At 38.0% G+C, this 16,772-nt stretch overlaps 1 protein-coding gene across 1 annotated transcript; it reads right to left on the reverse strand.

Annotated features, from left to right (window-relative positions):
* Positions 1–340: 340 nt before the first annotated feature.
* On the reverse strand, positions 341–16,031 carry trdmt1 (tRNA aspartic acid methyltransferase 1). The gene is made up of 11 exons (XM_084938769.1): positions 15,911–16,031; positions 12,841–12,950; positions 12,685–12,761; positions 11,361–11,432; positions 10,391–10,456; positions 9,046–9,115; positions 8,860–8,943; positions 6,724–7,040; positions 5,412–5,469; positions 3,985–4,114; positions 341–696 (listed from the first exon to the last, which is right to left on the reverse strand). The coding sequence occupies exons 1-11, from the start codon at positions 15,972–15,974 to the stop codon at positions 596–598; spliced, it is 1,149 nt and encodes a 382-aa protein (XP_084794895.1). The 5' UTR covers positions 15,975–16,031; the 3' UTR covers positions 341–595.
* Positions 16,032–16,772: the final 741 nt, after the last annotated feature.

Genomic DNA, 16,772 nt, shown 5'->3' on the forward strand with positions numbered 1-16,772 from the left:
TGGAGCTCAGCTAGCAGGGTGCCAATGAGATCAATGAGAAATGTAAACTATGTTTAGGTTATGAATGTAAAACTCTTCCAAGTTTACATTTCTTTGAGCAACCAAATTTCACTAATATTACTTACTGATACACAGAAATGACAGAAGTATACTGTATGGGGAAAAAGAAAGGCAAAAAGTAATTAAAGTTTAAACTGTATATATAATAAACTAAGTAAACCAAATGCATAAATTTATATACTATAGAAATGTAACAATATTCATAAAAAATAACAACAAATATTGTTAAATAAATGAATAGTTGAATAAATCTAGAGTAAATACTGTACAAAATGTGCTCTACAGGTTTTAGACTTATTTTTATTAGAAAATATATTGTGATGAGAAAAAAAAATCACACTGAAACAGAAGATATACACACATGTGAGAGGCATTCATTTTAAATTGGCTAATGGTGATCACAAAAACTGTTTTTGTGTTTTATAAATATTAAAAGAATGACCATTCATACAAAATCTCAACTATACATTCAGCTATACAGGGGCATTGTAATATAATCCAAACATGTACAACAATGGTGTCTTCCTCAGAAGTGCTAGGAGACCAACAGCTGCAGAAGTTTTGCCACCACAACAACATTGAGGCTGTTTCCCAGTAGTCTATACTGCTGAATGGTAGGGATCTTTTCTGGAAAGACTGCAAAAAAAACAGAAAAAAGTGATAAAGAAAATATATAAACACTGGGCCACGTTATTATTCATGGCTAAAAAAAGAAGAAACAGATAAAAAAATCAATAAAGTGAAATATATAAACCTACAAAGAGAGCCAATAGACATGGGAAACCACATGTTACTGTCTAGCATAGAATCGTTTGTGAATCGCTTTGTGTATGTGCCGACGGACCTGTATTAAAAAAAATAATTAAACAACAAGCAAATATGAATACAATCCACTTCATGTTTCAGCAAAATAACATATGAATTACAAGTCTGTGTCTAACCATTGCAGCACATTTCTGTATGTATGGGCCCAAACAATAACATTTTTTCATAGTTCAATTATGTTGTGTGGAACTAATCCTACAAGTGTATGTCAGGTTAAGCATATGATGCTTAATAAATGTTTAATAATTCGATGTAACAAAAGCCCTCTTAGCTTGCACAGAAAAGTAAGATGTTAGATGTAAATTATGTTTTATACTTTTACACTTGAAAACAGAGTCTGTTGTTAAACGAATGATAATTCTGCAGTAGACGCTATCTACGGTGTATTCTTCCTAACAGCAGTAGTACCATGATAAGTGGCAAAAAAATAAAGCCACAATACATGTATTGTGTATATAATTATATTTCTGACTTAACATTGTTTGATATTCTACATTGGAAGGAGAATAAAAAGATATTAAGATACAGTGGGAGAAATCTGCTGATCACCTGCTGTATTTGAAGTTTGTTTGCTTACAAAGAAATGAGCAGTCTCTAACTTTAATGGTAGTTTCATTTTAATCAAGAGAGACAGAGTAGCATGTGTATGTATATAAACCACACCTGTCTACTGAATCAGTTTCTTCCATTTCAATCTCTCCACCATTATGTGCAAGAACAAACAGTTGTCAAAGAACACCGGGGACAAGATTGTAGACCTGCACAAAGCTTGAATGGCATCTGAGAAGATGAAAATTGATTTTACTGCAATTACATGGAAATGAAAGTTACATAAAAAGACCATCAGTTGCTCTCAGTCTGGAGTTCCAATCAATATTTTGGCCCATGGGACGAGGATGATCATGAAGTATGTGGCTGAACTACAGAGAAGGAGCTTGTTAATGATCTGAAGGCAATTAGGACCACAGTCCCCAAGAACACCACTGGTAACCCACTATGCCGTAATGGACCAAAATCTTGCAGCGCCTCCAAGGTCCCCCTGCTTAAGAAGGCAAATGTACAAGCCCGCTTGCTAACATCTAAATTATTCAGAGAAGGCTTGGGAGAAACTGCTATGGTCAGATGAAACCTAAAGGCTCTGGCATCATCTTGAGTGTTTGGAGGAAGAGAAATGATGAACACCATCACCAAACTCAAGTGCAGAGGTGTGAACGTTATGGTTTCGGGCTGTTTTTTTTCTAAGTGTACAGGATGCCTTTGCTGCTCTGAAAGCCAATGGACGGGGTCGAGAACCAGCTTCTGTCAGTCAGAACACTGAAGATGGGTCATGGGTGGGTCTTCCAGCACGACAATCACCCAAAATATACTGCCAAGGTAACAAAGAAGTGGTGAAAGAAGAACCACATTAAGGAGTGGCCTAGCCAGTCTCCAGACCTCAATCCTATAGGAAATCTGCGTAGGGAGCTTAAGTTTTGAGATGCCAACCTACAGCCAAGAAACCTAAAAGATTTAGAGAGTTTCTGTAAAGATGATTGGATCAAAATCCCTCTTCCAACTACAAGAAACATCTCATCGCTGTACTTGCCAACAAGGGTTTCTCCACAAAATACTAAGTCATGTTATTCTTGAGAATTAAATGCTTATTTTATAGGGGTGCAACGATACACAAAATTCACAGTTCGGTTCGATACTTTGGTGTCACGGTTCGATATTTTTTCGATACAAAAAAATGTTCATGCTTTTTTAATTTGTCATTTATTAAAATTATAAATATATATTTTAACTCAAACGTACAGTTTTTAAATTTAATGTTGCTGAAACAACAAAGGGATAAAATAATAAATCTATCTGATTGAGAAATCCCTCATCTTTGGAAAAGAGAGTTTATTACAGAGAAATGGCTCTTTCCAAAATAAAAGCTATACTATACACTTCTTCTGGGCTATATTCTCAGCAGCATATTAAACATATCAGGTCCCCATAAGGAGAATCATGTGCTAACGGCTGTCTAAATGACTCAGGTAAAGATTGTTGTTTTTGTCTGCTTCCACTTGTCTTTGCACTAGGATGATGTCGGCGTAAATGTGCAGTCATATTCATTTTGTTCCCACTAGTGCTGTCAGCTTTAATCTAACCCCACAACACGGCAAATCTCCGTTAACGAGTTACCGCGGATCGCCCCGTGCGTGGGGCTGGACGGCGTCAACACGTTAACGAGCAAACTGCGCTAACGCAGTAGTACCCACCCATGTAATTGAGCATTGCGTGGCACATCCGACATACTGTTTTACTTTTGTCCATGACGCGCTTACCTTCAGGGTCATACTTCACATGAAGACCAAAATAGTTCCAAAGGCCAGATCTGAATGAGGGTGGGGGAGGTTCAATTTGCCATGTTGCAACGAGCTTAGCTTCTGTCTTGCTAGCTTGCGCTGCACTCAGTGGATCTGCGCTCGACTACTCCGCCTAGGCGGAGTAGTCGAGCGCAGATCCACTGACGGGGCGATCCGCGGTAACTCGTTAACGGAGATTTGCCGTGTTGTGGGGTTAGATTAAAGCTGACAGCACTAGTGGGAACAAAATGAATATGACTGCACATTTACGCCGACATCATCCTAGTGCAAAGACAACTCAGATCCACTGAGCTCGACTACTCCGCCTAGGCGGAGTAGTCGAGCGCAGATCCACTGAGCTCTCAACACAGACAGCATCGTCAGAAGAAAAGTTGATAAAATAAATTAAAAATTTTGTATTGTTCGATACATATGCGTACCGAACCGAAAGCACTGTATCGAACGGTTCAATATCGATATGAGTATCGTTGCACCCCTATTATTTTACTCAATGACTGATTTATTGTATTAATGGGAAAACCACAGTCAATCCCCTAGATCATCATCTATACAATGCCAATATAACAAAATGTTAAGCATTTCATGACCTTTAAATAAATAGTTTAAAAAATTAAGTACTACTATAGACGATCGCCTACAAAGAGTAACATCTATCCATCTATGAAAGTAGATTTTGATAGCGCACAATGGTCATAAGAATTCTTAAAGACGCATAGTTCCAACAATGGACAGATTTATGACTTACTTAAATGCTGAGGGAATCCCATGAGGTTGGCTACTTCTCTGGGACTAAAATAACGAAGCTTCAGTTTTAACAGCCGCTGAAGTTTCTCCTCCTCAGAGCACTGGTCCAGACCCATAAAGACAGTTTCAATCTGCACAGGACACAAAGCAAAAGCAAGCATAAGATTCTTTTCTTTCTTACACGGGGTTCCGCACAAAGGAAAATGCAAAAATTATTTTTTAAAAAAGAATTAAATCCATTCATACAGCTTTCTGGGAAGGATCACCACAGTGGTAAGACCGGTTTTATATTTAGCATACACAGATTTATCATGCAAATATCAGCATGGCATGGCTGCCATCGAGTATTTTTTTGGTAACTGTAAAGTAAGATGATATTCACAAAACCAATGACAGTAGCGAATCTGTTGTGCATTTTGGAGTCCTATCTAGGATGTAGCTTTATAAATTTATATGAGTTTTGCTCAATTTTGCTCATTCAAAGATAGTAAAAAGCTTCTGGGCTTAATTGCTCAAGGACTTACTCTTAAATTTTGAGTTTAAAAATAGAGTTATTAATGGAATGTGAAAAAAACAAAACAAAAACAAAAAACATCAGATGACACTGAGGGTTAGAAGCCTGAAGGCAGGTAACTTTAGGTTTTACCCTGGGTTTGCTGTACTATGAAGGTGATTCAAATTATCCCGAGGTATAAGGCAATTTACTCTAGAGATTAACATCTATAAAATCACTGCCTACTGACCAATCAAGAATCCTGAAAATAGCATCACTATTCCTGGAAGATTCCTTGGACCTCTGCAGGAAGAGTAGGAAAGTTCTGTCTAAAGGCTATGTGTTTCCCAAATGAGAGTCGGCAATAAATATTGATTTTTAGGTGCAACTTTATTCCAAATCTGTTTTCTTTAAACAATTTAACAACTGTTTTATCGCTCTATGTGCATTAATATATGATTCTAAAACAGGACACCAACACTGTACTTGCTCAGCTCATATCCACTTTGCATATAGATTAAGCCTTTGGTTGATTTCTGAATAAAAAGTATATTGTTAGAACAGCAAACTTTTCACCAAGTTTTTCTTATTGCTGAGAACTACAGCTTCTAGAACACCAAGAATATCTGTTCAATCAATCAGATTCATTTCACTTCTTTGTGACAAACTAAAGCATTTTCCATATCTCAAGCTATGGGGCACTAAAAGTTTTAATGTTTAAGTGAATCCAGTTTAGAGTCTCAGAGCTCTAATGAGCAGTCATCAGCTTAGTAATAAATAGCCCCACAGAGTGCATTTGGCTCTAAAGTAACTAACTGTGTGCTTACTCTTTAGCTTTTCTGCAGCATTAATCTATGATTTCTCTGGAATAGGTAGCGTTCACAGAGATCGTTCTCTGTGGGTCCAAAGTCACTTTTACAAAAACCCAAACGTACCTTGGTTTCCATGCAACACTGCAATACTGAGCCTGTTCCCTGCACATACCGGCCATAGCTATGGAGAAACAACATGAACAAAGTTAAATAACAAAATTACTCATTTTAATTTAATTTATACACCATATAGACACTGCAACGAAAATATATCAGACTGCCTTAAAGATTTTATGCATACTGGTGGATTAACCATTGTACAAACACAAAAAATTATTTTGGTAACACACACACACACACACAGGTTGCCTTTTTGGTCAGTTTCACTCCAGTCATTGTACCTGAACGTTTTTACAGGCCATTAACACCAAGTTGTGAATCATGCAAGCATGAAAGAGCGCGTAACCCAAGGGATGGACGCTATGTCTACACATTACAGAAAACTTGGCAAAGAGCCAGCTTTTGTATCTTTAGGCGAGTCATTATTAGCAGTCTATACTGCAAAATGCAAATTCTGTAAAAAAAAAGAAAAAGAAAAAAATACAAGTTTGAAAGGTAAGCTGAACACTGGCCATATCTTGGCATTGTGTTCAGTGTATTCTTAAAAAGAAATTGGACAAGTGGAAGAAAAAAGAAGTAGAGGGCCTAAAAAAAGAGAGAAATCGTGAACAGCAGATTCAAAAGTCATATCTACTCTTCTCTTCCTACCAACAGAATCTCAGTCTTAAGTTACGTGATAAGTTTGGAAAAATTTGGAATTTCACATTACTTTTTAGGAACACGCTCTGTGTGCAATGTCCTAACTATGTTTTTCTGCCTAACTCTGTTTTTGTATGCTGTATTTCCATGTATGCTCGCACGTTTGAATAAATTGCTGCAGCTTTCCCATTTTCCTTGAGAAATATAAAGAAGTGAATAGTGGCTCAACATTTTTTCCACAATCAATTTTTTTCACACTTTGCTAAACCTGTTTACCATGGTAAATGGCCTGTATTTGTATTGTGCTTTACTTAGTCCCTAAGGACCCCAAAGCGCTTTACACTACATTCAGTCATCCACTCATTCACACACACATTCACACACTGGTGATGGCAGCTACATTGTAGCCACAGCCGCCCTGGGGCGCACTGACAGAGGCGAGGCTGCCGGACACAGGCACCACCGGGCCCTCTGACCACCACCAGTAGACAACGGGTGAAGTGTCTTGCCCAAGGACACAACGACCGAGACTGACGGAGCCGGGGCTTGAACCGGCAACCTTCTGATTACAAGACGAACTGCCAACTCTTGAGCCACGATCGCCCCTACTATTCATATTGTTCATTAAAAATAATGAAGGGAATGATGATAAGATGAAGAGAATTAATGAACCCACCCTTTAGTGAAGCAGACAGACCTCCTGCATGTGGGCTGAACAATGTCCAAGACTAGACCATATCGCAACAGTGTTTTAGGAGGAAGGAGATAAGGTTCCATGTTTACTTCCATTTGTGGTTCCAAGAATTCTTTGATCTGCTTAACAGACAAATTGCTGTTCTGACGAATCTTCCTCTGGGCTTCTGCTGTTGTCTCTAGCTTAAACAGGACATCAGTTCCTTCCTCTGGCTGGCTGGCACCTTGACAGGCAGGACTCAAAAATGTAGGATGCTCAGAAGAATCACTCTCAGCAAGATGTGGGAAGAAGTCTAAAATCTAAAATGAGAAACTTTCTATAAAATCTTACATACATAAATATATACAAATGAGCACTGTGGGGTCCTTAGTGGCCACTTAAAACTGCCTTAGATTACAATCCATAACCATATCTAACCATACGTTCATATAACACTTTATTCTACATAGTTTAAAAACTATATCTACCTCACATCCATGGCCAATTTAGAATCACCAGTAACATATGTTTGGACTGAGAGAAAACGCTGGGGTATATGGAAGAAACCCACCCAGGCACAGGGAGAACTCCAGACAGTTGGGGAGAACCCAGCTGGAGCTCTAAACCTTGTTGATGTGCTAACCAATGCATACATAATCAAAATTATGAATCCTGCTGAGTATGCAAGGCTTTCCAAATCATATGAGCCTGTGGCATTTGTTGGTGATATCATCAACAAATGTTGATGATATCAGAAAATGTACTTTAAATCTGGGTTTTCATATTTGGTTAACAAGCGAAAGATCTCAAGATGTTTCTAGGACGAGAAACAAATCTGCTACGGGACAGGAAAGGAAGGGCAAAAAAATCTGTATGTTTAAAAAATCAAATGTGCCGAGCTACCAGCTGTAATGACCCAGTGCGAATAAGGAATACGTTGAAAATTCATGTGAAAAGTGAAGTTGTTCTTGGCTATTTAAAGTATCTGTCTCATGTCAGCCTCTTTGAAACAGTGTCTAAGACTGAGGTCATATATATGAACACAGCGATTACTTAACAATAATATTTTCTTCAAGTCATTGAGTCACTGCGAATGTCCATATAGCTCTTAAGTTCTTGTGATTCTGCTGAGTCCTCTGGGGACAATTTACATAACAATGCATCAACTGTACATGTGGCCCAGGCAGCACACTTCATGTGGACATCAAAGAAGACTACGGGTCTCATTATATCTGCTGTGCGGTGCTGGCAAACACGCCATACAACAAAGCTGACACCAAACTGACGTCACCTCTGCTTTTTAAAAAAAAAAATGGAAAAAACTATGAAGAAAAGAAAAAAAAAAAAACAAAAACAAAAAACAAGCAATTTCTTTGCTTCTAGTTTTGTCATCTTCTGCTCCTTTATCAGTACTGATGTAGAGGTTTTGTCTGAGAAGTGACACACAATACTGCTATGCCTACTGGCCCCATAGCAGCAAACATACATGATCTGGCTGTGTGATGACAAAACTGCAACTGTTTAAAAATGTTTCCCAGATTAAATACTTTTTCCCCACGTGAAATCCTAATTTGAACCTGATTTTTTCCTTTGAGAGTTAGGCTAGGCTTAATCCATGTCTGGGAAACTGGTTGTTAAAGAGTTACAGTTGGCAGCGTTATACACAAGTGTGTAACTGCCATATACTCACTCATATCAGTGGAGACTCTAAGAGCAGCCCTAAACAGTTCAAGACTCGAAAGAAACGCAAGATTAGAATCATTATTATATGACTGTGTTCTAAATGTTCTAGCAAATTGGTGGTATTTTAAAAATGACACGTCCTTTTGATTTTATACAAAATGCTTGATTTGCATCGCCAGCTCCGTTTGACTTTTCCTCTGGTTATATGGGAAAGTCCATATAACCATATTATCATTCGATAAGATCTGCTGCCAACGATTTCTAGTCTAGCTCTTGTGTAAATTGGCACAATCAACAAGTTTTACTAAGTGCTCTTTTTGAGAAAAATATTAATATTGAGGAATATTGTGCTGAATATAATTGTTACATAACAGCTGTTTGAACATATTCATATTAAAAAAAAACCCCCACAAACATACAAAATAACAATTTTTTGTTACACATTGCATACCTCACCTTTGAAGGTGCCTGGGTGTTTAAATCTTCTGTGGAAATCTTTGCAATCAGAAAATAACGAAGTCTTGAATTTGGGATCCCAACCTGATTAATGAATATAACAGTGAAATGGGCACAAAGAAACATCTTAGATTATCAGCAAACTTCAGTAATCTAATCAAGTCAGTAAGAGTTTGTCTTTCTTACACTTATGGGTGAGATCATGATTTCCTGGAAAGTATATCCACACTCCGTCAGCGTTTTCACCAAACGTGCCCTACAGAATTGAGTAAAATAGTTATGTCTTTATTGTCTTCAATTGTGTATAGTTTTCACATTTGTATAATCATTAAAGTAATTTTTAGAATTAGAGACATAATTTCTATAGAAGTTATCAAAAAAAATGAATTTGTAATTTGCTCACTTACAAAGAATGAATATTCTGTCATTTTACAGTTGTTTTCTTTTAATGAAGCTTTATTTTTAAAGTTTTTAAAGTAGTTTCGGACTGATCCGACACACATCTCATGCTCAGCAGCCCAGGAGTTGATATCTTGCATGGAGCTCCAGACTGAGGATGTTTAATAATTGTTTTTCATTTCTTCCAATTCAGATTAATCGCACCAACATTGGTCACCAAGCTTCTTGCTGTTAACTTGTGACACCATTCCAGCCTGTGCAGGTATGTATAATCTTGTTCCTGACATTATATACCAGCTTTTTGTTTTTGCCCATTGTGTTGGAGTGGTTGGAATGGAAGAACAACCTACACATACGTTGAGATCAGATGTATCTGTAATTGATTGATTGATTGATTTTAAGCTGTGTATTGAGCACACAGCCCGTTTGTGGGAGCCACTATTCTAACCGGCTTGTAGGGGATCAAATATTTATTTCATTCAACGACTTGCAAATCAATTTGTAACTTTCATGTTTTTTCTCAATTGTTGGTTAATATTCTCTCTCTTACACCATTAAAATCTCTGAACCATAAAAATTATTGACTGGTCTTTCTTTGTAAGTAAGCACACTTCCAAATTCAACAGACACCAATCAATCGTGTCTGCATTTTTTATGACTTTTAGATTATCGAGAAGTAATCATGATGTCCCATAAACATAATGTAATTTCAATCCCGTCCGGCCTCTTTTGATCATTTCTATAAGTAAGTTTAGAGTTCAAAGAGCACAGGCTTTGTCAGAAACTGATCAAAACCAGGGTGAAAATAAATATTTCTTAACACGTCATGTTCTCTGAATAGATAAGTGCATGTCTGTGGATGTTCTTTTCATGCTGCACTTTGATTTTGGATATAAATGTGTTTGCTGAAATCAATATGGTGGTACATTTTGTGAAAACCCGCCCACAACAACTGAAGTATGACTATATTATTATACAATTATTCTATTTACTTAATTACAATTACTAGACTACTTTTGGATTTTTTTTGCAGATAGAGAAAACATGGGTAGATTTCTAGACTCCCTGCTTACTGTCCATGTTGCTTGCTGAGCTTTCAGGCCTTCATGTGCTTAGTGTGCCCAGTAATTACCTGGCAGAGGAGGTCTCAAAGCCTTTCACATTCTCCAGCAGGATGAAACGTGGTAGCCTCTGCAGCCTAATAACACAATGGCACATACACGTTAGGAACAAAGCATGGGAGAGTTTGCTGAGAGAAATCAGTCTTATTACATATCCAACCACAGCTGACATCAAGAGACCTTGGACCATTTGCTAATCTGTGTTTGGAACTGCCATTTGATGAAATATATAAATAGTGCAGCCAACAAAATGGTCAGCCATGAACATGGACACAGAATTACATTGCTGCACAAGTTCAGTGTGATGGAAAGAGCACAATGACAGTGACTTGAGTGTGTTTTGTGAAACAGCTGGCTCTCGGTAAATGGTCATGTATTAACCGAAGCCTATAGTACTTTTGAAATGGTTAAGCTAGGCTTAATTCATGTCTGGGAAACTGGCTGATAAAGAGGTGTAGTCGGCAGCATCATGCACAAGTGTGTAACTGCCATACACTCACAAAATATCAGTGGATACTGTAAGAGCAGCCCTAAACATGCACGAGTTCAAGGCTTGAAACAATTGTGTGACAGCAATGACGGACCAACGCACTTTATTTCCAGTTGCTGCTCTCATCACACTCGGCTGCAGCTTTTCAGCCACAGGCACACACAACAACAATCACCTCACGTTTAATACAGGGGAGGCTTGATGAGCTGATTGAACTCAGGTGTGTCAGCCTCCCCTGCAGCCACGCCACAAACCACGCCCCCCATCACCCGACCTAGACCGAGGAGCCAGCACAAATGTAGCACAAATGTTCGACATCAATTTGGTTGATTTTCTTAAAATTGATAGCTACCTATCTGATAATCTGAATGGCTACTACAAGCAAACAAAGTAGCTGTGTATTATGACTGTTAAGCAAAATAAAAAATTAGTGTAGTTTTTCATTTCATTTAGGTTTCCAGAAGTTGACTGAAATTTTGGATCTTTCAGACCTTGGCAGAAGATCAAGGACATAAAGGAAGCTCTTGGTTCTGGGGTCAGTAACGTCCCCTTGAAGGCCTATCCTGCGGAGAAACAAACGAAACAAGGTGGAACAAGTTTTAAGTTGCTCAACAAAAGTGTTTTTTCTAGGCTGACTATATCAACCTGGTCCCCGTTTCAGTGTGTTACGCTGCACCTAAGACAGTTAAAGTCCTGTTAGAGAGAAACTAGTTTCTGGGTTTTACAGTGGGCATCTGCTGGTAGGGAGAAATGTGTGAAATGGAGTGAAATACAACTAGTCAACCTTTATCCCCCTAAATGAAATTTAATTTTATACTCATGAACTTAGGTTAGGGGACCCGAATCTAAACTTTTGGGTTAAGCACGTTGTCTTAATTTTGAACATCATGTAGTGATAGTGACTAAAAAAAAGTCTATGCATTTGTCATTTACAGGCTGGAAGTGTAATTCCTTTTTAAAGGAAGTCATCAACAGCTCTCTGAAAAATGAAAAAACTCACTAAGAACACTACAGACAAAGCCCAAATACAATGAAGTGAGCTTCGGTTTTATTTACATAGCGATAATACACAACAACAGCCTGATGATGATTATGTTCACTTGTGTTTTCTTTGTCAAATATAAGTTTGTTTGATGATCTGCCACATTTCACTGTGACAAACATGCAATGAAAACTCAAAATAAGGGAATTTGTCACCCGTTCACACAGAAATATTAATATTAAATATTTTAATTATATTATCTTCACAAAGACTCATTATGGTCTGTTGTATCAGACGATTAGTGAAAAGGTTGTTTTTATTGATTTATTTATATCTACGTAATTAAGTACAGTGGAACGCCGACCTAAGAAATGAATTCGTTCCCGAGGGTCTTTTGTAAGTCGAAAATTTTCCTAAGTCGAAGCACCCATCGCGCCTTTTGAGTGAACAATAGGCTATAGGTTAATTGCTAACTGCAACAACAATACGTCACTCAAGTGGAACAGCGAAGCGAAAGTTCGAAAGCCAAGGGGGTTGTCACATGATTCTGAAGGCATTGTGGGCTCAGCCAATCAGAGCCAGCGGATTTCGTTACACGGGCATTGTGCCGTAACACAGGCAGAAATTTTGCCGTTAAGTGCCTTCGTAACTTGAATTTTTCATTAAATGGGGTATTCGTAAGTCGGCGTTCCACTGTAGTCTTAAAAATGGCCTTTTTTACGATGCAGGCTTTGCACGATAGTTTAACTCTGAATAAGAGATCATTCTCATCACGTCATCATCACGATTGCAAAATTTTGGATTTTAGTACATACAAAACACTGAAATCATACCTGGTAAAGGGCTGGCAAGGAGGACTCATCAATATCATATCAAAAGACAACTTGTTGAATTCATCTAACGTTATGCCCTAAAGTAAGAAAAGAAAAGGATTTTAAATATGATTGATTGTTTGATCAGCAATGGACCAATGCTCCATGATCACTAACCTCTATAGTCTTGTTCCAGAGGGGAGTGTCGGGGAAGTTGTGCTTGTAGACTTGATTTGCTGTGGTGTTTATGTCAATGGCAGTTACAACTTGGGCAGGTATGCCACTCTCTGCAAAATGGATAAATAATAATAGTAATAATGAGTTGCATTGTATTACTTATTTCATTTTATTTTCAGGTTTACCTAAGGCTCTAGTTTATTATTCCACAGTTTAATTTCTCACCAGATTATTAAAAAAAAAAAAAAAAATCACACTGATGGAAAAAGTTGGGATCTTGAAGACGCTTGGTTTTTTTTTTACATTCTACAGGTCAACAGATACTGCAGGCAAAAAAAAGAAAGCAGGAGGGATTGCAATGACAGGTGACAACAGATGGTGTAGTCCTGGTTATGGCTGTTTACGTCCCAGATTACCAACTCAACACTCTTAATGCCACACAGCCATGTGGTTTATTATTCCACCAGTGACAAGAAAACCAGAAACATGATTACCAGTCCTCAGCAGACCCTATCACACCCCACAATCAGGCCCACTGTCTACTGGCAATCTGACTATTTAAATTATTAGGTGTTCACAGGGTGCGAAAAAGGCTCTGCATGATTCAGAGTCACAGAGTGGAATAGCAGGAGCACAATGGTGACATAATATTAGGCAGGTGAGTGTGAGAAAGAATGCATGCAAAGGTGTGTAGAGACCCATTATATTCAATGTTCAATGTGAGGTGCTCTACTGCAAAACTTTTGATTGCAAAAGCCTTTGTAACAAATGACTGATCATTAAATGAGGTGTGATCAGAAACGACTGTCTGCATGGCTGACATTCTCTTCAATGTCATCTCCTCCCCAAATTCCATGAAAATTTTACTTCCACTGTCTCTGGTGTGGTGGTCAGGCCATGTGGTGAGCCATACTTGTAACAGGCTGCGGATCAATTATCAGTTAAACCCTGAGTCAAACAGCTGGATGTGGTGTTGGTGACAACATTTCGACCATGAGACTTTTCTACAGAATTCAGTTCTATGTCATTCTGTTCTTCCTACGCCACACGTCAGCAACAGTGCACCTGCTGCCAGTGAGAGCGCCAAAATAGAATGGCACAGTAAACAGTCAGCAGTTTTGAGGCCGTTCACGCCTGCTAAAACCAACAACTTTTTTTATGTACGTTTTTAACTTAACCACAAACTGTGGTCAAAGTGAGTTAAAACAACTAAAATGCTCTGGCGATGACTGCTACCTTCTCTCAATCTGTGTTTGGTCAGAGGAACATGCTTATATAATGCAGAAGTTGGAGGGACGTTAATTTGATGTAAAATAAGTCTTTGTTACTATTACAATGAGATAATGTGTTGCATTTAACTTGATTAGTATCATTTCATTTACCCGTCCCTGTCAGCTCCACCTGTGCTGTGAACTGGTGGAGAAAAGGAGAAAATAGGCTCAACCATAAATGACAGCAGTATGCAGCAGCCTGTTACTTTGAACTGCAAGGTTCAAATAAACACCAAAATATGTTTTTATTTATTTTGGGCCTGTTGCTTATTATTTTACTAATCAATACCAATTTAAGAAATATATTCCTGCCTGTTAAGAAGCTAGAAAAATAACAATTAAATTGAGATTAATGCTACCTTTCTCATACATGAAATATTCACCATTTCTTCCTCACAGAGAGGTCAAATAATGGATGTCCTACAGTCCATGTCATTTGTGCTAAACATCTTTATCAGTAGAACTCTTTGACAGTTTGACCCTTGTGGACACGCAACCCTGTGGATTTCCAAAAAGGGTATGCTCTTTCTACGCTTCTGGCCTAATGGGATGTGGCCAGGCTCTTCCGCTGAAAGCTGCTGTTGAGTCTTTGACTTGTGGTGACCTTCATGGTGATGAGAGGACGGTTGGGTCACTTTGATACAAAAATTGATGTTTGAACTCAGCACATGTAATGCAAATATCAACTGCTAACAAATCGATTGTTTGTGACTGGCACAAAAGTGATGTATTGCATTTGTCATGTATTTGTCTTCCTCAGCAGTTACCTTGTCCTGTTGACACATTGCTGATCAGCTTCCTGAAGAAAGCTCAAACAGTACTGGCATAGTAAAGCACAGTACTTGACGTTCTTCAGAAAAAAAATTCTGTTAAAAGCTGACTAAACAACAGTCTCCTTTTCCTCTGCAGTTTCTGTGAGCCTTAATGAACTTATTCAGCTGATACAGGCACTGTTTTGGGGTAGCATCAGATCTTATGGAGAGCAGAACCTTGCAACGGCTGGACAGAGTCTGTCCAGTGAATCAGAAACTCCTTGGAAAGGCTACTAATTGATATGAAGGACTGACAAAAGTGTCTGGTCTCTGTCGATCTCTGTCTATGTGTCATATTTAATGTGCAATGTATTTGTTTATTTTGGTATGTAGAATTTAGTCAATAGGATCTATGAAGGGGTTATACATAAAATAAAGAACTGCCTATTTTGTAAATATATTTAAGATTGTGCATTATTGTACCTACATTATAATCAAGAAAGTTCTTTTGGCCACTTTAAATCTCTTTATAGAACAGTTAATATATAAAACTACTATATTTGTTGCAGTTCATGCAGCCCTTTTGGTCGGAGCTGTAGTAAAAACGCCTTTTGTTTAATGTCGATGGCACTTTTTAGCTGAAAAATTAAAGAGTGATTCAATCCTGTGAGAAGAATGTCGTTTGTGAAATGAGCCCTAGACAAAGGACAAAAAAAAATGTATATATTTCAAAGCTGACTTCTACACGTGTGACAGCATGTTTCCCACTGCACACTCTTCTTTACGGTAAAGGCAGTTTTCCCCTCCTATCAGGATTCCGATTCACTCAGTCATCATTTTCTTACTACTTTTTTCGGCTGTCACGCCACAGCCAGCACAAGTCTTCAAGTAATACGTAAACTCAACCGAAACACGGGCCTGACTTTTGAGCGTTGCATGGCAGTAAAGGCGCTGGCATGACAGTCCAACAGTGTTTCCGGATTCATGTTGGATAGACCAGTAAAATCAAAATAAGCAAATCTTTGTATCCACCACAAATACGCTTACCCTTTAACGCATAATGCATTCCACCAATGCCACTATACAACTCGAGTACTCGTAGATTGTCCATGGCAAAATAAACTACCTCGGCGTGCTGATGCGGTGCATATTTCTTCTTCGTATTCAATAAAGGTTATCAGGCAACTAAAGAACACGGAACATTACCGCCACCTGCTGGTGTGGAATGTGGTACAGGTAGCGACAGGCCCGTTAGTTTAATTAACCTCGAGCTTCTCATATGCAAAATACAAAATATTCCTCAAAATAAATCAGAAATGACAACATGTACCAAATCCAAATGGACGTTTTCTGAAAGAGCAAATCTCTGTTAATATCCAAAACGTTTGATTGTGTTTGCTCCTATTTTCCCAGTATGAATTCACAACAGAGCACAATGTGACAATATAATACATTTTTAACCACACAGAAAGAGGAGAGGGCAGAATATTTGACCTTCTCAAAAAGCTGACAAATGAAGAAAAAAAAAGAATCCTTCTGTCCAAGCTTTATGTATTTTCAGGAAAAAAAATCTGCACATCTGCAAAGCATACGTATGCTTTGCAGATGTGCAGATTTTGCACACTGCAAATCCTTGATTATAGCTCCTCTTGCATGCCTCCTTTGGCCTGTTTCCTCTGCCTTACAGCAGTGATGTCAAATTAATTTGTCCCATCTTAATAAAAAGAAATCTATTAGCGATTTCTTCTTCAAATAAATAAATGGAAAACAAACAGGAAACATAAATGGAAAAATAAAACTAAATGGGAGAATAATAACATTTGTGAAATAAAATTGAATTAAATAGAAAATATACATTTTTAGCTTACTTTTTAAAATTTTTGCTAGCACAAACTGGTAGTTATATTGT

The sequence above is a fragment of the Perissodus microlepis genome, chromosome 9, assembly GCF_051167445.1.
Source record: "Perissodus microlepis isolate ML-2025 ecotype Zambia chromosome 9, ASM5116744v1, whole genome shotgun sequence".
NCBI lineage: Eukaryota > Metazoa > Chordata > Actinopteri > Cichliformes > Cichlidae > Perissodus > Perissodus microlepis.

Excerpts from the sequence above, each read along its gene's own strand:
- trdmt1 (XM_084938769.1), bottom strand. The coding sequence starts at position 15,974 with ATGGACAATCTACGAGTACTCGAGTTGTATAGTGGCATTGGTGGAATG. Across the intron at positions 12,762-12,840 it reads TCTGGAACAAGACTATAGAG|GGCATAACGTTAGATGAATT; the intron begins GTTAGTGATCAT and ends TTCTTACTTTAG. Across the intron at positions 10,457-11,360 it reads GTCCTTGATCTTCTGCCAAG|GCTGCAGAGGCTACCACGTT; the intron begins GTCTGAAAGATC and ends TTGTGTTATTAG.